The 20,964-nt window shown below is 40.5% G+C and overlaps 1 protein-coding gene across 4 annotated transcripts in view; it reads left to right on the top strand.

Moving 5' to 3' along the window:
* Positions 1–20,100, top strand: part of LOC148032499 (uncharacterized) — a 72,297-nt gene extending 52,197 nt beyond the window's left edge. For all 4 annotated transcript variants that reach the window (XM_087683180.1, XM_087683178.1, XM_087683177.1 and 1 more), the window contains one exon: positions 19,912–20,100. In XM_087683180.1, the coding sequence (XP_087539306.1) occupies positions 19,912–20,085 (174 nt within the window). In that variant the 3' untranslated portion in view covers positions 20,086–20,100. The remainder of the gene's footprint in view (positions 1–19,911) is intronic.
* The last annotated feature ends 864 nt before the right edge of the window (positions 20,101–20,964 follow it).

Here is a 20,964-nt window from a genome sequence, read left to right as displayed (position 1 = left end):
CAACCTTGCCTTTCAATTTATGTCTTCATGATTGTGGCACTAAAGTATATGCCAAACAACTAGCAAATGGATAGACTAGGTTTCGAAAAAATGTAGCAAATTGATGGACCAGGTTTGGAGAAAATGTTGTAAATGGTCAGACTAGGTGCAAGGGTGGTGGTAGATGTGATGGGATTGAACCGTGCTATTCGATAGGTTGGAACAACAACCAATATACTAGAGGATAGCCAAGCGCCAGGCTCAATGGCAATAGTGGCGGCGGCGATGGTTGAGAAGAGGTATGCTTTGATGTTAGGCTAGGGTTCAATAGCACGCGCACACTCACACACACTCTAGTGAACAAGTGAATAGCAAGAGAGGAAAGTGCTGGAAGGTCACAAAAATCTTTCTTTAGCTAGATAGTAAAAAGTGCCTGTGAGATAAGGGGGTGTTCTCACCGGAATTCAGGAGGAACACGGGAAGTGTAACAATATCATCATTGAGCATTCTACACTTTGTGTTCATTGCATTGTTGTACATCTTGTGTTTTTATGTGTTTTCCCTAGTATTTCTTTACACAGTATTGGATCCTGGTGTTTAGGTGATACTTGAGCCTTGATTAACAAAGCTTGGCACAAAAGAGTGTGCAAGAACATCCTCAGAGATGTCTCATCCCACATCACCAAAGCAACCCTTGACCTTGAAGCCCTCTACATCTTACTCCTCAAATACCTCTAGTGTATCATCCCAATGATGAAGTCAATGTTTTGGAGGGAGATGCACAATGCTTTGTGTTGATGCCTAGTGAGAATTCAACACTCTTAGCACAAATGGGCTTTATCGACATAAGCTTAATGGTAAGTCCTTTGCATCCACTCCCAACAGATTAGTGCATAGGTACATTTAATTTAAATTCAAGTAATCATGAAGATAAGATATGGGGATTCTAACCAAGAAGCAAACCCAAGCATCCCTTGACCTTGAAACCCTCCACTTCTTTCTCCTTAAATATTGTTGTCTATTTCACTTACGCCTCACTTATGCCTATGCCCACATAGGAGTGTCAGTGATCAGTAGGACATTGGGGCACTTTTTACTCTCGGTAGGAGAGGTTTTTTTCCCTAGACTTATAGTATTATTTCGTATGTGCTTATGACAGACACTTACGGGCACTTACCGCGTTCAGGTGTGAACACCCCCTATAACCCTAAGGTTTAAGGGTTGTACTTTGTACTTGCATCACACTCTCTTTCAGCTATTGCATTGGGCGTCGTGCTTCACTCTCAGACGGTCTATTGTTTTCTGTGCTGAGCTTTGATCCTGCCGTCCCCTCTCACATTTGGTATCAAAGCATTGGCTCTGTTTAGTTGAAGCTTAGTTTAGCTCAGCTCTGCTCAGGCTTTGGGAGCTTTTGACTCTTTTAGCACGACCTGCAGCAGCTCAACTTGCTTCTTGAAGCTGCCTAGCTAGACGCAAGTTGTCATGTCAGTCACGTTGCCTCTGCTTGCACCATCAGTACCTTGCTCGTCACGCCCAGCACCAGTGCCCCACTAGTCTTCAGCTACTTGCATCTGTGGCAAACGCAGCCCCGAGCCACCCGTTCGCCATTTGCCACGCTAGTCCAATCTGCCCCGCCCGTTAACGTCAGCCGTTAAACAACCGCTAGACGTCTCGTCAAACAGTTGCCAACCCGCTTGGGCCCTCACTTGCTGCACCGTCCATGTCCAATCTTCAAACTTCCCGCAAATTCTTGCACGCTCCGCCCGTTAGTCATGCTGCTTGTGCCTGAGATGGCTGCCCGTTAGAACTGTCTTGCCACGTCAGTCGTAGACAGCCCGTTTGAGCGCCCATAGTACCCTGCCTGACGACTTAGTGCCAATCAACCCGTACCTTTTCTGGAAAATGTTTGTTTTTTAAATATTTTTAATTCCAATATCAAAATTTTGGAGGCAGGGGTTCCTATGCAACAAGCACAAAATTCAGAAACGTGTATGGGACACATTGGATGCAAATTTTTTGGGCATATTCATAAAATTTTTTGGGGCTTTCGTGTTTTCTGAGGAAATTGGCATACACATTGCAGTTACAGTCACAAAAAGACTGTTTTGAACAAAGTAGAGTAAAGAAATTTTGGGGATTTTTTTGGTACAATATTGTTGAACACTTAACTGCGCATTGAATTGTGTGCATTAAAAGACAGTTTTGACAGAGTGCACCTATGTATACTAATTGCACAAAGTTATTTCCTGCAAATTTTGGAAATTTTCAGATTTCCAGTGTGGTCTTGCTTTGACATTGCGCTTTTGCTTTTTCTTGGTAATTGATAATTATGGCAAATCAGGAAGGAGATGTCTTCACCTATGTATCCCATAGTTGTCAGGTATGAAAGATACGATATGGTACGGTATGATAAAATACGATACTAATTGGTACCTTATGATTTTATAAGGTATGGTACAATACTAGTACGAAAAAAAAATAAGATGATATTTTAAATAACAAAAACCATAAATCATTAAATGATAGATCATAGAATACATGTTTAAAGTGGAAATAGCCATTTCATTACAGAATAAGATGAATACATGAGGGTGACGATCGCAGTCGCATGGGCTATGCAAAACATGCGATACATATATAGTCTAGTACATTTGATACAAAAAAAAAGAGAGACCTATGTGACATGCTATATGAATGATGAATCTATGATGAGGCATCACTATCATCATCATCATCATCAGAACCATCTGAGTGCTCATCAAGAGAGTCTGAAGATGACTCCTTGGCATCCAATGATGAGACAGACTCGTACTTATCCTCATTGATGAGGTTACCATCATCATCAAATGATGGCTCCCTAGATGGTGGTTGTGTAGGCAAGGGGGGGATGTCATTATGAGGCACAGGATGTGAGCTACTAGAGCCCCGCCTTACATATGTCTGCAAGCCACTCGAACCACCCCTCCTCGATGATGGAGGGCGTCGAATGACCATGCCCTTGCTACCATCTACTTGAACTCCTCGCCCACGAGCACACTGACCGCGAGTGTCACGAGTATTTGTTGCTATAAGCTCTCTATAGAGCTTTGCAAAAATCATCTCCTCCTCGTCCACCTCCTTATGTACACTCGGAAGAGTGTCGCCCGTCAACTTGAATGTATCAACATTCACCTACACAGTCATCAATGCAGTGATGCACGTAAGATTGATCATGATTCATTGTAAATACTAAATGCTAAAGTCTAAATTGTAAAGCATAAAGTTTAAACTTCAAAGTTCAAAGTTTAAAAGTTAAAACAACAAATTTTAAATGTTATCGTTAAGTGTTTAAACTTGCTTCGGACTATCCATGCTCATCATAGCCCTCATCATGCGTAAGTTAGTGCGGCAATAGACTAGCCGCTCTAATTGTCGTGTGCTAAGCCGATTGAGAATCTTTGTGTGAATGAGAGAATAGGCACTCCAGTTTCTCTCACATGCACCCAAAGAGCAATCTTGGGCAAGGATCCTCATGGCTAAGGGTTGAAGGGTCTCTAGTGTATATCCAAAGTTTTGCCACCAAAATAAAGGCTTCACAAGTGACTCTCTTCTCCAACAAGTGGGAGAAGCAAAAGCCACATGCCCTCTCAGATCTGCATAGCATTCTAGCTCCTCTAGCACTGCATTGTGGTCATCAACAGGGACCACACGAGTCAAACAAGCAAGCTAGTTTGAACGGAACTCTCTATTATCCATGGCGGCCGGTGACTTGTAGGTTGGATGTACCAATGCGGCAAAACCATGGATGGGCTTATGCATCCACGCCCATCTTCTCTCTGCTATCTCTAAAGCATGTGCACACTGTGTCTCTGTGATCACTGTACAAGCATGTGTTTCCACCAATGCCGCTCTAAAGAAGTGAATGAGAAGGCCCATGGTGGACCCCTCGCAATCACTCATACGTAACACCCTATAAAAGGGAGTTACGACAATGACAATGGTATGGACTTTTTGCCAAAATTGCTCATTAAGGTACAAGCGCTGAATGGCTTTGGCCTCCTTTATCTCATGCTCATCCCACTCATTCCATAGAGTGGATACCACTGTTTGCGCAAGGCGGACCGCACCTCATAAAGGTGCTTCTGCAATAACCACATGTAAGCAAAGCGAGTTGAAGAAGGCTCCTTCAACTCAAGTGTGCTATGCTCACGATACATCGCAAGCACCTTTACCTTTATCGTGAAGAATGTGACATTGATATAGCTTTGCGGACCACCCTCTTCACCCACTTGAGCTTCTCAATGTCCTCCATGAGCAAGTCCAAACAATGACTTGCACATGGAGTCCACACAATGGTAGGGAACTCGGCCTCAAGCAAACGGCCCATATGCACCGACAATTCGATGCATTGTCGGTAACAACTTGCACTACATTTTAGGGGCCCATCTACAACTACAATTTACAAATTACAAGTTATGTATAAATCAAATTTCAATTATGAATTATGATATTATCATAATGAAAGAAAGTAAAACAAATTTAAAACTCAAATTGCAATGTATACCTCAATGATAGCTTATCGAATGTAGCGGTAGATGAATGCACCCATCATTTTTCTCCCCCTCTTGCCGGTATCTACAGCTTGCAAAAAGTAAGTGCCGAGTGGACATGAGACGGGTATGTTGATGATGCCCCGTTTCTTACGATCACTCCATCCGTCGGTGAGAATGGAGCAACTATATTTTATCCATGCGGCCCGAATAGGATCAAGGGCTCTATCAATCCTCTCTTTCTCTTCATCAATCTTTCTCATCCTTATGTCGTTGTATGTGACACCGGTTCATCCTTCACATGGACCCACATTGGCAATGGCTTTTACCATCTTCTTCCATTGCTCTTGCTTTAGGACATTGAATGCAAGATTGCACTCAATCACCGTGCGTGCAATTTCAATGTCCGCAAGTTGTTGCCTTTCTCTAAGAAAGGCAACCGATCCACGCACATGACTGGGTGCTTGAGAGAGAGACGATTGTCTCTCCAGCACCACATGAGCCTCCACTCTTTGTCTTTTATTGGAGCCGGATGCGGATGTGGAGTCCCCCACCACCAATGGTAGAGGCATCTCCTGCATCGGTTGAAGATACGCCCACATTGGATTCTTCCTCATTAGTAGGTATAGGAGTTGGTGCAGATGAGCCACTTCCTGCTTCTCTTGTGGATCCCCCTCTCATCTTGGAGAGAATCTCCTCCACAATGTTTGGAGGGATCTCCTTGCATGGAGCAACTTGCCCCCTGTCTTGGAAAGATGTTGGAGAAGCCGAGTTGCACCACTTGTATAGTGCTTCCCGCAATACTTGCATGCCCAGTGGTGGGAGTTGGACTTCTTTGTGTCCCTCTTCACATGGATCGCATGCAAATTGAAGGCCTCGTGCTTCTCATGAGTCATGGTGCCAATGACGAATAAAGAGAGAGAGAGAGAGAGAGAGTCTCGACCCTCGACTCTTGAAAGTTGAAACTTGAGTCTTGAAAGTTGAAAGGGAGGGAGACTCGAGAGGCCCGAGAGTTGGGGTAAAGTTGAAAGAGCAAGAGTGAGAGAGAGGGAATGAGAAATGAGAATGGCAAATGCTTTGGTAGGGTATGGGATAGAGGGAATGGGAGATGAGATTTGACTCTTTGAGAATGGCAAATGCTTCGATAGGGTGCGGGAAAGAGGAAGATGAGAATGGTAACTTGTAAGTGCTTGCTGAATTGGTGTGGAAGCATGGAGGAGAGGAGCATCTTTTGTAGATGAGAGAAGGGTCAAAGTTCAAAGTTCAAACAGTCAAAGTCTAAAGAGAGAAGCAATCCAAAGTCTAGACTCTAAAGAGAGAGCTGCAAGCTAGAGCCTGGAAGAAATCCAAAGAGGAGCATTAAGTTTTGCATGGATGATGGCTGGAAATGGAAAAGGGGGATGGGGTGAGGTATCCACGGCTTTCCACCCCCCCAAAAAGTGCAAAGTACGACCTGTAGGAAAAGCGCGAAATGTGAGACGCTGGGATGCAGGAAATGTGAGACGCGGGGGCGCAGGAAACGTGGAAAGAGCATGCACATGCCAGGTGGCCAAAATAGGCCAATTTTATTGTACGAAACCGTACCGTATAGTACTGTACGGACCGTACTATACGGACTGTACCGTACGGACCGTTTGTACTACGTACAGAGGCAACTATGATGTATCCAAGGAGGATAGATTGGATGGAAATCACTATTCACTTTGGTCCTTCATGATGAAGAATGTACTTGTGGCAAAAAATCTTTGGGATTATGTCATTGGAGGAGAAGCTAGACCTAGAGTTGTGGCTTCAGCTACTCCTTCTCTAGGAGGACGTGCATAGCGAGCACCTCAGCCTGCTCCACTTCAGTCACTTTCCCAAAGAACAACAACTTAAAAAGCATGGGATACACGGGATGCACAGGCTTTGTCACTAATTGCATTGGTAATAAGCGGCGGTCAATCATTCCCCATTTTTGTTCAACAGCTTCTTCATGAGAAGTTTGGCTAACTTTGGAGCAGATGTTTGCAGGCAAGAATGAGACTTGTATCTATTTTTTAAAGAAAGAGCTCGAGACTTTGAAAATGGATGAAGGTGATTCTATTCAGGATCACTTGAACAAAATTCAGGACTTGCGAGAGCAACTCGTGAATGTTGATAAGTACTATTCGGATACACAGATGATATCTACCACTTTAAACTCATTACCTCCTTCGTACTTGGCTTTTCATACGGCCTTAAACCTCTCTATGAGGAGTGCTGCGCAGCCAATCACTTTTCTTTAGTTAGTCAATTTGCTCCTAGAGAAGGAGCAAACAAGAAGAAATAGTGGTGTGGATGCTATAGCCTCTGAATAGGCTTTTATGGCTAGACAAAAGGGCAAAGGCAGCCAAGTGAAGAATGCTCCGCAGAGTTTTGGGACTTCTGGCACATCACAGACAAATAAAAAACAAGGGGGCACGCAAGCCAAAAAGGGTAAATGCCATTATTGCAAAAATCCAGGCCATTACATCAATGAGTGCAGAAAGCACATTGCCAAGGAGAAGAAGGAAGAGTCAAGAATGTCTCTTTTTGATGCTCCTTTCACTGCTACTGAGTCCGCGTCCTTTGTTGTAGATAGAGACTATTGCTTTTACATATGCAGTTATGACACTTCTTAGGCTGATCGAGCATTTAGCTCTATTGAGGATGCATGCACTTGGTTTTTTGGCAGTGGTACTTCGAGGCATATTTATCTCGCAAAGATTTATTTGGTTTTGTTGGTGCAGCTCCAGTTGGCAAGTCTGTACAATGTGCCAACAATATATCATACCCTGTTCGAGGTATGGGGGAGATTGTGCTCACAGCCATTGATGACTCTATTCTCCATCTACAAGATGCTTTACTTGTGTGAGGCATAAAGAAGAATTTGCTCTCTATTTCTTCTTTGGCACGTTGCGGATTCCAGGTCACATTTGATGATGAAAAATGCATGGTGAGAGACAAAGAACACATGACTTTGGTCTGACAGGCACTTTATGTCATGGGTTTTACGAGTTGGATGCTCTTTCAGTTGATCAGTCATATTTGACATCCACTCTTACTCTTGCTATGATACAGACAGAGCTATGGTATACTAGGATGGGGCATGTGAACTTTGGCAGCCTAATGCTCTTGCAGCATACGTAGATGCTAGATGGATTACCTCTACTGGAGAGAGCTCCTGAGTACTTGTGCGAAGGATGTATTTTGGGGAAAATGCATTGTTTTTCGTTTCCTCGTGATGTTGCTTTTAGAGCAACAGCCAAATTGCAGTTAGTGCATTTAGATGTATGTGTGCCTATGTAAGCAAAGTCATTGGGAGGATGTTACTATTTTGTGACTTTTATTGATGACTTTACTCGATTTTGCTGGGTCTACTCTTTGGTCAAAAAGTCAGTAGTGTATGATGCATTCTTGGCTTTTATTGCACTTGTTGAAAACCAGTCTGGTTGTAAAATTAAAACTCTTTGTTCGGATTGAGGGGGGGAATACATGTCTTCTATGTTGAATTCTTTTTTGAAGCAAAAGGGCATTGTCCATTAGTACACTACTGCTTATACTCCACAGCAGAATGGGGTTGCAGAGAGGAAGAATCGGTCACTCATGGAGATGGCTAGATGTATGCTGAAAACAAAGAGCTTGCCTCACAGTTTTTGGATGAAAGCCGTCATGTGTGCTTGCCATGTTTTGAACAAATGCCCCACCAAAGCTTTGAAGAAAATTACACCTTTTGAGGCTTGGAACAGTCGGAAACCTTCTGTTGGACACTTTCGTACCTTTGGGTGCGATATAGTAGTGAGGGCAAAGGCTATAGACTCTATGATCTTGTTTCTAAAAAGGTGTTTGTCAGTAGGGATGCACTATTTGATGAAAAATCAGAATTGTCCTTGGCTAGTTTAGACACATATCAGGCTACCCGTGATGTATTTGAAGGGCTGCTGCCCATTACATTTGGTGATTCAGCTGGAATTTCAGCAAGTGAACTCAATGTTCAGCCAGTTGCTCCTTTGGAAAATGTAGAAAAGCAGTCATTGGCTGATCTGAATATTCAGCAAAGTGCTGAAACTGAAATTCAGCAAGAGCTTATGCATAGTCAGGAGGCAAGACAAATGCCTGGATGGTATTTACAGACTATGAAAGATAGTCATCTGGATGCACCCATGGCTGGTTGTACTAGAAGGCAAACTCCTATGCATGATACTGCACATACCATGGAGTTTGTTATGGCAGCAAGCACCCTTGATGATGAGGAGCCTGAATTTTTTGAGGATGCACAGCAGAGTGTGCATTGGATGGCAGCAATGCAAGCTGAATTGGATTCTATCACTAAGAATCAAACATGGGTCTTTGCCATTTGGGAAGAAAGCCATTGGAACAAAATGGGTCTACAAGCTGAAACAGAATGCATATGGATCCATTGACAAATACAAGGCAAGGCTTGTAGCTAAAGGCTATGCATAGAAAAAAGACATTGACTATGAGGAGACATTTGCTCCTACTTTTCGCATGACGACCATCAGGTCTATGGTTGCTTTGGTTGCTCATTATGGATGGACTGTGCATCCGTTAGATATTAAAACTACATTTTTACATGGGGAACTTCATGAGGAAGTATATGTACAGCAGTCCATTGGTTTTGCAGTTGAGGGCTTGGAACACTTAGTTTGCAAGCTGAAAAAAGATTTATATGGTTTGAAACAAGCTCCTAGAGCTTGGTATGCAAAGATAGATGCTTTCTTACTTAGCCAAGGATTCATAAACAACTCATCTGAGTCTACCCTTTACGTATGTAAAGAGGGGGGATCCATGCTGATCATTTGTCTTTATGTTGATGATCTCTTACTTACAAGGACACATGCTGATCAGATTTCAGCATTCAAACAAAATTTGCAGCAAACTTTTGACATGTCAGATTTAGGGTCTTTGCATTATTACTTGGCATTCAGTTCATACATGATGCTAGAGGTATTAGGTTATCACAGTCAAGATACGTTGGTAAACTTCTTGAGAAGTTTGACTTACAGGATTGCAAGCCAGTCTGTACACCAATGAAACCTGGACTAAAGCTGTCATTACATGATGACAATGATTTGTTTGATATATACACATATGCTCCAGCAGTTGGATGTCTTATTTACTTAGGCAACACTAGGCTGGACATGCAGTTTGTAGTTTCAGCCTTGAGCAGATATATGCGTTAGCCACGCATGTCACATTGGCAAGCTATTAAGCGTGTCTTCCGTTACTTGCAGGGTACTAGATCTCTTGGATTGCTTTATGCCAAGGGGGGACCACTGGAGCTACATGCTTACTGTGATTCTGATTGGGCTGGTGATTATGATTCACGTCACTCCACTCATGGCAATTTCTATTGTTTTCTGTGCTGAGCTTTGATCTTGCCGTCCCCTCTCACAAATATCTTTGGCGTATTATCCAAATGACCAAGTCTATATTTTAGAGGGAGTTGCACAATGGTCTTTGTTCACGGCTAGTGAGAATCCATAACTCCTAGCACAAAAGGGTTGTACCAACATGAGCTTAATGGTAAGCCCTTTGTATCCACTCTTGACAGAATCAATGCAAAGGTACGCTTGATTTAAATTCCATTGATTCCACTTTTGTTAATCCAACCAAAGTATAGGACATTGGTGTAAGTTACTATGGAGATCCAAATCTATACCAATATATTAGTAAATGAAGTGGTGGGTCAAATGATAAAAGGATTAGTAATGTTTCTCAAATAGTCAAAACCCACCTATCCCACAGAATTCTACTTATTTTGCTACCACATACACTCTCATGGCATCCTGGGATAGTTATGCCTTAGGCACTTATTCTTTAGGTTCCATCCCAATGCCTCAACCAAGTGTTGGAGATGATCGGTGATGGGAGTTCCACCCCTAAACCAGGAATCCTTGGAAGCTCAAATGCAAGGATTTTCATCCACGCGTATGAATTTCCAAATATAACCTAGGTGTCCATGCAATTTTCACACATTAATGCTTAGTGAACCATCCATCTTCTATTGGACTTAACCATTTTCTATGGGTCAGTTGCCATGAATCACCATACCAAGCACTTGTGCCACATGTAGCATAGGGCCAACCACTTAGCTATCCATATCCACCTAGTTGCACAATGACTCATTCTTCTTCCCATTCATTGGCTATATCTAAGAACACATTTAGTAATAAAGAGTCCTTTCAATGGATCGAATTAAACGTGGTGCAATCTAATGTGTCATGCCTTTCACTCCTAGGATTTATGGGACCTCATCCAAGGGCTTGATGTCTCCATATGAGGTTGTTCACTCTTGGAATTTAAAAAAATGTCACACCTATTATTGAGCTCATGCAAGGTTTTGTGCTTGAGTTTTAGTGACAATTATAATATTTTGACCTTGCTTTTGATTAATGGGCAAACTTGATGGATCGCTATGTGGTTTGTATACTAATTTACACCATGAGCTCCAAGAGTTCAAGATCTCTGAGTGGGATGATGTAAGGGTCAAACTCCTGGAATATTAGCGATTGGTTATTTACCTATGATTGGGTTACCTAAGTCAGGGAATAACCAAATGACTTCGTTTCTTAGTAAGTTGCCACCTAAATATTTCAATTTCTTGTTGTAGATGATCTCAAGTCTCAATTACCTTTTTTCTATAAGTTGGAGTGTCAATTGTTGTGTTTTGCATAATTATTTGACTAATTTTATAAGGAAGCTACTTTGCTATCATTGGAGGTGGCCATTGTTTCCACTATCAAAAGGGGAGCAAGGGAGTGAGAAGAATAAAAAAAAAACTAAAAGACTAGTGAGGATCAAAGCTGGAATTGAACGTAAAACTAGGGTCATAGAGTGCACGCAAGAAGAATTGTTTTTGCCAAAATTGCAGGTCATTTTAACGATGAATGTTATTCTAAGGCCAAAGGCAGTATTCAGCCCAAATCCTTCCCTACTTAGACCTTAGTTCCTCTTGCTAGGCATAATGTCTTTTAGTGGAGGCAAGGTGGTGGCCACGTGTTAGTCCATCTCCTTCAAGATGGTAGGCAAGGCCAATGGAGACCGCAAGGATCTTAGAATTTGCCAATTCAACGAGGCATTGTCCAATGTTTTAGTTAGTTAGTTTGTATTGTGAATACAACTAAGTTAATGAGTTGTGTCACCACATTTAGAGTTAGTTTTAGAGTTAGCTAACTTCAGTTGAGTTAGGGCTTTGATCTATCCTAGACCTAAGGTTGTGCTTTCATTCTATCACTTTCAGTTTAGCAAGTACACTTCATCGTTTCAGCTCACATTGTCTACTCCATTATCTACTCTCACTCTCGTTTCTCTCTCCTCCATAGTTGGTTGAGTCTCCAATATTTGGTATATTATAACTTGGGCGAAAGCTGTATTCGTATCATGCACAAACTCATTGGAATGAAATATTTCCTCCTTGGTTTTGAGAATAGGTAATAAGAGTGGTTTTTCATATACGATCTTAAATGATGCTTTACTTGTAGAAATATGAACTGTGTTGTTATAAGCATATTCCACCAAAGGCAAATACTTTTTCCATTGTTGGTTGGCTTCATGGTAATAGAACTTTAGCATATCTAATATTGTGAGATTGGCTATTCAAGAAACTTTTAACTTCATAAACACTAGTCAATTCTAGTCATTCTACAATAGCCTTGACTTTTTTTCGATCCATCAAAATCTCATCTTTGGATACAATATGACTCAAGTAGTGAATCTCTTCTAGGAAAAGTTCACTCTATTTGACATTCACATAAAGTTTGTGTTTACGGAGTTCTTGCAATGCTATTTTCAAGCGTTTCTTATGCTATTTTTCATCTTTTGAATTGAACCAAAATATCATCAAAGAAAGTATTTGTAAACTTCCGATGTACACTAAAGATTCTTTCCATCATTCTATTAAAGGTTGCAGGAGTATTGGTGAGACTAAATGGTAGCACAAGAAACTCTTACAAACCAAAAGTTGTTCTAAATGTTGTTTATGAATATCTTGAGGAGCAATCCTTATTTGATGGTAGCCACTTTTCAAGTCAATCCAACTGAATTCTTTGGATCCATCCAATCTATCCAAGATATCATGAATTCTTGAAATGGAAAAGCTATTCCAAATTATAATTTTGTTGAGGGTCCTATAGTCCACAAATATGCACAAAGATCCATCTTTCTTTTGTATTAAGAGGATTGGAGAGCAAAAAGGTCAGGAACTGAGACTTATTAGACCCTTCTCCAAGAGCTCATTCACTTGCTTCATGATCTCCTCTTGTTGTGTTGGATTTACACGATAGGGTGGCCTATTTGGAGGTGAGCTTTTAGGAATGAGATTAATGTGATGGCTTTCTGACCTCTCTGATGATAAATCATTAGGTAAAGTGTCTGCAAAACAATCTTCATATTGCATTTTCAAGAGAGAGCGAGAGAGATTGTTGCCTTGAGAGGGAGAGCGAGAGGAAGAGAGAGAATGAGAGCTTCTCATTGTCACTGCTGCTATATGCGGAAAAGGGAGAGAAGTGGGCAAGGGAGAAAGAAGGGACGTTGCAAAGAGGAGGTGAAGGATCTTTCCTCGGGCCTTTGTGGTAGGTACATTGCCTCTCCTTACTTTGTTCTTGTGTTTTCTTTTGTTCTTTTGTTTCTTTTTTTGTAATGAGATGCATTGAGAGAAAGAGAGAGAGAGAGGGAGAGGGTGGGAGAAGGAAGGAAGGAAGATCAATTCTAAACTCTTTGTTAGAATCTTTGACAAATACATGGGATAAGATAGGGATAGAGTTTCCTTTCATTTTCACATTAAAAGATATCTTTATTCTTGAAAGGGAATCTAGAGGTTTTTAAATTCTAATCAATGGTTGGATCTATTCTTCTATGTCAAGGTATTACTAGTACAACATCACAATGCCCAAGATCTCCCATGAGAAAACTCTCATGATCTACATAATCTCCTATCTCAATTCATAGTTTCCGAAGAATGGATAACTTTAGACTCCATTCGTTGAAAAGCAACACTTGACATTTCTAGTATTCCAAACCTCTTCTTTGATAGATGTAAAGCTTCAACATCCCGAGGATGGATATAATGATATGTAGCCCCTATATCAAAATGAATGAGAACAAGTTGATTAGCAATCTTACCCCAAGCCATAAAAAGCTTCTTTTTCTCTGTTGCAGTTTCATCCTGTTGCAAGGATTCCTTAGATACAATATTTGCTTGAGGTGTCTTTTGGGATTGGTTTTTTTTCTTTGCCCTGTTAGGACATTGATTAACCATGTGTCATTTTTCTCCACAATAGAAATATGGTTATTCTCTTTTATATTCAGCTAACTGTTGATATGCTAGCTTCTTTTTGGATGGCAAAGGTGGTCTACCTCTATCCTTATGCTTTGGTTCTTGTTTATTTGACTTATTTTGGTTAAACATCTTGGTTTTCTTTCTTCGTGGTTTTTCTTTTGAGGCTTTACTAAGCATCCATGGCATATGTAGTCCTTCAGCTTCTAAGGCCGTATATTGGGCTGCTTTCAAAGTGTCAGGTTTTGCCATCTTAATAGCTTGCTGTACTCTTGATATATGTTTCAACATTGTCTCCATGGCTTTACTTAAGCTCATCCCATTCTTGTTGCACATCGGCTTCAAAGAATGAAGGTAGAAACTTTTTGTTGAACATCTCCTGAAACTCTTTCCAAGACTTGGGGTTCCTTTTCCTCTTGGACAACTTTGAGCCACCAATTCAAAGAGACATCCTTTGGATGCATTTTAACCATTCTAATTTTTGGTTTTTTTGTATAATCTCCACCACCAAAAGTAGCATAAAACTATCTAGTAAAAGACATGTCTTTTTGAGAATCTCTCTTACCAAAGCTTGACGCTCTTCTCTCTAGGCTTAAAGTCTCTTTTAGCATCGTTTTCTTTTGCTAAAAGCATATTTAGAGATTCAGCTACGATGGAAATAGCCGGTTCTTTGAGCTTTTCCGTGCCCTTCTCCATGGAGGGATTCTCAAGACAAGAGGAGGCAGGTTGTGTATGATGAGACTTTGAAGTCACTGCTTGGGTGGATCCTTGAATGATGGGTGATATATTACCTTTCATAGACTTAGTTTCATCAATAACATTGATATGTTTTATAGACTTAGTTGCATCAATAACATCGATAACTTTCATGTTGAGATAGGCCTTTGTAGTCATAATACCATTTGTCTCAAGAGTCTTATTGATAAGGAAATCTTCAAAGACCTTCGCTTTAGCTCGTGCTTTAGTCCTTCTCTCTATCAAAGCTTGAATTTTTGGATTGGCTTCCAACTCCTTGTATCTTTGTATCTTCTCATAATCAGAGAAGCATATAAATATGGAGTGTCAAGAGTTTTCCGGTTGTTCGCTAAAATTCTCCTCTTTGTCTTTTGACATGGTGAGAAAGTTGGACCTAAAGATCGTCACCCAAAAAAGTTATTGGAAAAAGAAGTCCTTGCTTTGATACCGATGTAAGCATGAGGAAGAACATAAGAATGACAATACTTTAAACTTAACCAACTCAACCAATTGTCACCATAAAAATGTGTGAGAGAGAGAGAGAGAGAGAGAGAGAGAGAGAGAGAGAGAGAGAGAGAGAGAGAGAGAGATTTTGACACCACGTTGAGAGGGGAACCGGCCCCTTCCCCTCGATAGGAATATATTGAAACAAAACCACGGACACCAAGTATTTGAATCATATACAAAAATGTTAATTTGCAGCAATTTTTAAAATTAGGGTTTTGAAATCCTAATTTCTGTAATCTCCAAGCAGCAAATTGGTTCTCTTTTTTAGTACTTGGATTAGATCAAGCTAAATAGAAAGTGCTTCTTGGACGAGAGGCAGATAGGAGAATACAAAGCATGCGGTTGAAATTTTAGCATGAGAGTTTTTTTGAAATGAAGAGAGAGATATCCAATATGTAGGTGCAGGGCTTGGGTGCTCAAAAGTGGAAAGTAGAGGTTACAAATGACAAGTGTTTATTGAAAATGATAAATGTAAGGATACTTGTCTCTTCAAAATAACACATGTTCTCTTGTAAATGTCATATGCCACTTTTCTAGAGAAGGAAGCTTCCAAACCTTCTACTCTAAAAATCTCTTAAATGGTTAAGAATTTGAGATAGTTGTTGAAGAAAAAATTGTTCTTTGCGAAATTTCAGTCTTTTAACGCGAATAGAATCTCCATTTGAGCATCCTTCAAAAATAGTAAGTTTTTAGGAGTCGTTATATTCTAGAGAGCTTATTATATAAGTTCATCGTTTCATGGTTTGTTTCTTCGATCATGAGCATTTGATTTGACTTTCTGAAATCACTCATTATATAGGTTTTTAGTCAATGTGACTAAGTGTAAAAGTCTTAGTCATCTGAGCTTTTTGGTCAATTTGACCACCCGACCAAACTTTTAATTTCTTTTAGGCATCTCATTAGTGACAATCTAAGTATAATTATAGAGCGTTGTGGCAAATGGCAATCCTTAAATAGAAAGATGGACATTTAATCATATTTTCACACACTTAAACAATACAAATCATCTTTCAAAGTACATGAGTATTAAATTAATTTGGAATTGTTGATCCAATATGTCTTGGTAACAATTGATATGGTTTGTTGCATTGGGCCTCATACGCCACCCATTGGTTGTTGCATACCATAAGGAGTTGTGCCACACATTCCCTTATGTGGTTCTTAACCCACCATAGCATGGAAACTAGTGCCATCACCAAAGTACCCTAGCTACCCCATCATTGCACACATACCCTATTGTCCAAAAAAAACATTGGATTAGCACTTTCAAGTTGGCCTTGCATCTGCATCAATTGCCCCATTGGCATCATTTGCTTATGCTCATTACCTACATTTGGAACGCCATGCTGTTGTATTGGCTCTTTTTTTAGTGCGTCTTGCTGTTCCGAAGCTCTTGAAGATGATTTTCTCTTATTGCCTTTGCTACCTTGTTTTAAGAGATTAAAAAAGCCCATGAATTGAGGATCATTTGCCAATTGCATAAACATTTCAGCTATTGTTCTCATCTAATAAATTGGTTATTAAATTCCTCTTTCTTGTTGGTCATTAACTTAAAAGACCTAGAAGGATCCACATTTGGGTCTAAACCAACATTGTCAGTTTGTTATCTGTGTTGTAAGCTCATTTTAAGATGTTGAGATAACTTGAGAGATGATTGGAGGATGAGAGAGAATGTTGTAGAGATAAATTTTAGAGTTTCATTGCCAGAAAGGTTGAAAAACTAGTACTGCCTTGCTTAAGTAGCCATGGAAGATGCCACCTATAGCTTAGGACCACTTGAAAGGTTGTTGCCCACTCCTGTATGTTGTCACCTACACCAAAGGGACCTTGGGTTGTTGTCACCTATAGCTTGAGGGCTTTAAACTACTGTCACCTACTGTAGGATTGGTTCTTGGTGGCTGCGAATCACATCAGCAACATCTCCTTGCTCTCTAATAGCCTTCTCCTCTCTCACAATGGTTGGAATAGTTTGTCACTAGACCCTAAAAACGTTTTTTCCACTTGTATGGGTAAGTTTTGCCAAGTGGTGGCCTTCTAATCTCATTTTCTAGCATTATTTAGCTTATTAAATTAATCTTTAGAATATTACTTTTAAAAATTAAGTTAATAATTATTTTAGAACCCAAAAAAATAATTTCACCAGCCAATAATTAAATTGGCTAAGTCAATTTGTATTCCAAGTATCCCTGAGTAGTTATTGACTCTTAGACTTGCATTAATTAACTAAATAATTAATGCCTAGTCTCTAATGTTATCACTGATATTAGTAGCTAATAAATTGTCTAGGTCCAAACTAGCACCAAGTGTCACCTAGAATCCAACTGGCATAACTTGTTACAACTTTTTCCTTTGACACCCATTGTTTCCTTGGAGTCCTTGACTTGTTACAGTGAGATATGTGCCATGTGCATCACATGTATATCTTAATATTGCACATTTGATTATTAAATTAATTAAATGTTTCTAGCAAAAGCAAAGCATCCAAAAATCTCATGTCCTTGTAACGGCGGCTATTGCAGTACATATCTGTAACAGGTCATCTACTTTGGCATTGGAGGATGACTCCCTACTTGGCTTTCTTTGGGAAGAAGCCTTCAATTTTCCACTTTCGCATCTTTGGGTGCGAGGTATATATCCATGTGGACAAGAAAAAAAGAGAGAGCAAACTTGATCCTAAGTCTAAGAAGCCTATCTTCGTTGGTGACAATATGACTATGAAGGGCTATCAGCTCTATGACCCAAAGACTCGAAGGCCGAGTGTTAGTCTATTTCTTGCCTCATGGGCCTAGAGTCTAAGGTGTTGATAGCATTTGATCCCCTTCCTGATACTATCCACTACAGGTGCCTTGTTGGCTCATTGATTTGATTGATCCACACTCGGCCAGACATATCTTTTGTGGTGGCTTTGTTGTCTTCTTTCATGAAGGCTCTTACATAGGCTCATCGGAGGGATACCTTGTGGGTACTGCGCTACTTATAGGGGACACGATTCACGGGAGGGGCCACTGTTTTTGGATGGAGTGACTTTGATTGGGCATGTGATGTGGATATGTGACAATCCACTACAGGTTATACCTTCTTGCTTGAATTGCGGGAGCTATCTCTTGGAGCATTAAGAAGTAGCCTACTGTGGCCCTTTCTTCCACAAAGGCAGAGTATCATGCACTTTGTTCTACAGCTATGGACTCGGTTTGGCTTTGTTGGATATTGGTGGAGATTGGCTTTCCCCAGACAAGAACCACAGAGCTGCATGTGGACAACTAGAGTGCCCTTGCTCTGGCGAAGAACTTGGTGTTTCATGCTTGCACGAAGTACATTGAGGTTCAATACCGCTATATATGAGAGTGGATTGTGGATTCCAAGTTAGTGGTGACTTACTATCCCATGGTAGACAATGCAGCGGATCTCTTCATGAAGCCTTTGCCCAAGGCTTCCATGCTTCATCATATGAGGTTGTTGGGCCTTCAGATTGTCCCAGTTTTTGAGAGGGGGTGTTAACTTGCCTATTTCCTTGTATGTTAGTTTGTCATCTCTTGGTTGTGAGAACCTACCACAGTCTGATGGAGATAGAGGAGCTTTGACACTTGTGTCTGCATTTCCTTTGTCTTTGCACTAATCAGTGTGCGTTTCCTAGGGTTTTGCTGCCTATGCGAGTGTTTGTCTGAGCTATCTATGCCAATTGGCTGCTCCACATGCCATATCAGCATTACGACTACAATAAATGTAGTTGGACTGCATTTATTGCACTTGGCCAGTTTTTTTGGCAGCAATCGGCCAGTTTTTGGCATTTATTGCTGTTTATAGCATTGTCAGATAGGTGGCAGCACATTCTGTTTTGCAAATCTTCAGCACACACTGTCTCCGGCATACTCCGTTGACTCTGCTGCTGTCATCATCATTCTCAGCCTGATCTAGTGTCCTCATTGATGCTGTGGGCTGCATGCATGGACTGATTAGTCCAATCTCTTGTCTCCCTTTTGTATTCAGCATTCATTTCAGATTCAGTGCAGTGTATTTCTTCATCTTCTCTTCTTGCAGTCTCTCCCTCTCTTGCTCTCTCTGTATGTGTTTCTCTTCTGCTGCACTCTCTCATACAAGCCACAAGTGTTCTAGTTCACTTTGATCAAGAACTCTCCTGTTCGCTAGTAAGACTTAGTTGCCCGTCATTAAGGGCACGATCTTTGATGAAGAAGGTGTCCACTGATGATCACAGCCCGGAAAACAATGAAAATGTCCATAGCTTTGGTCCATCATGTGTCCAACAATTTTGAGAAGGTTCTGGCTCATTCTGGGCTAGAGATTGTTTGTTTTGTTGGGGAAAATGCTGCCACATCACAGGTGCACTATACTGGTTCTCAAAAGCTGAATTTGGACTTAATTCTGTTAATTTTGCATGACTTTCAAGTCTTTCACTTTAGCTTGTAAGGACAATCCTGATGCTTAGAGTTAACATGCAGCAGTTTACCCGAATTTGTAGTGACAAAGCTGTGGTGGAATGCAAGTCTGTTTCTGTTCTTTGCATTTGTTCTCAGAAAAAAGCAGCAGAAGGTTCATATGAACTTGTAGAGGCTCATTACTGTACATTTGCATTGGTTCCACTTTAATTTTCAGTGATGATACTGCTGTCTGGGATTTAAAGAAATGGAGTATGTAGTTTGAATTCTGCTTGTTGCTCTTTATGATGCAGTCTTTGAACAGGTAGTTTTTGTGTTGACAAGTTTCTTTACTATTAAATTAGAACTTTGAGTATGTAGTTGGAATTCTGCTTGTTGCTCTTTATGAGGCGTAGTTTTTGTTTAGATTCTTTTCCTTATAGGCTGTTGCAGTATGTGGAAAATTCAAACAAATTTTCTGTTGATGCAGGTTGATATATCTGCATATGATATGCAGAATGTGACAATGCAGCTAGACAGGTCAGGAAGCTTTATTTTGAGGGTTCCAGGATTATTGGAGAGGCGGCCTTCAATAATATACAGGGATGCCATCCATGTTAGACCATTGGGATACAAGCAAGAATACCAGGTGAAAACTATGTAATTTGCACCTGTACATGTTTTGGAAGGGTGAACTGCATTCTATGCTCTTGGATTTACCACTTCTCTGGCAAGTTTATTGCATGAGTTTGCTGGGGAATTCTTTTTTACTGTCTTTTCATCTTAATCTGTACATGTTTGGAATACAATCCTTGCCAATGCTAATGTTTCAAAGTGTCTATTGGTGTGTTTCTTCTAATTTGATGGTGAATTTCTTGTGTTAGTGCAGGATTAGTTAGTCCCCTTTTTTCTTTGGGCTGTTATACGAGGTGGAGCCTGGTTATGTACATCTTATATTATGGTCTTTAATGTTGGATACATCATTCTTGACTGAAGGCCATCTGACCTTCTTGCATTACTTCGTTGCTGACATCACCTAGATGACACTAAGCAACATGGATTAGCATATATTTTTAAAATTATAGGTCTGGTAATATTGGATAAGCCAAGTACAAGGTTTAAGGTCCTGTCTTAGCAAGTTCATTCAAAATAAGTTAATGGCCTACCATAGGTTCCAGCCAGCTCATATAATTTTGGAAATCAACATTGAGCAAGACTTAATAAGCATTTTCTTTGAGTAGTTTCAGATCTAATATTCTATTTACTTTAAGCCCTTTTGAACATCCTTTTGAAGTACATCCATAGGAAGGATGAGAGGCCAAGTCTTCATGTGTGTGAGCCAAGATTTCTAGAAGGCTCCAAGGTGATCTCACGGTGGGAACAAGGGCTAGAAATCTTCTTTGCTTCTAATTTTTAAGTTTGAAAAGCCCTCCATCGATCAAGTCTCCCAGGTGTGAAATGCTAGGGTTTGCATGGAGAAAACACTCTGATTTATGAACATGACTAAAACAAAGTGAACCAAGACAAGATTGCAACAGAAAAG

The sequence above is a fragment of the Lygodium microphyllum genome, chromosome 8 (genome assembly GCF_053477565.2).
Source record: "Lygodium microphyllum isolate KBCC chromosome 8, Lygodium_microphyllum_v1.1.10, whole genome shotgun sequence".
Lineage (NCBI taxonomy): Eukaryota > Viridiplantae > Streptophyta > Polypodiopsida > Schizaeales > Lygodiaceae > Lygodium > Lygodium microphyllum.
This window is presented reverse-complemented; position numbering and strand designations above follow the sequence as displayed.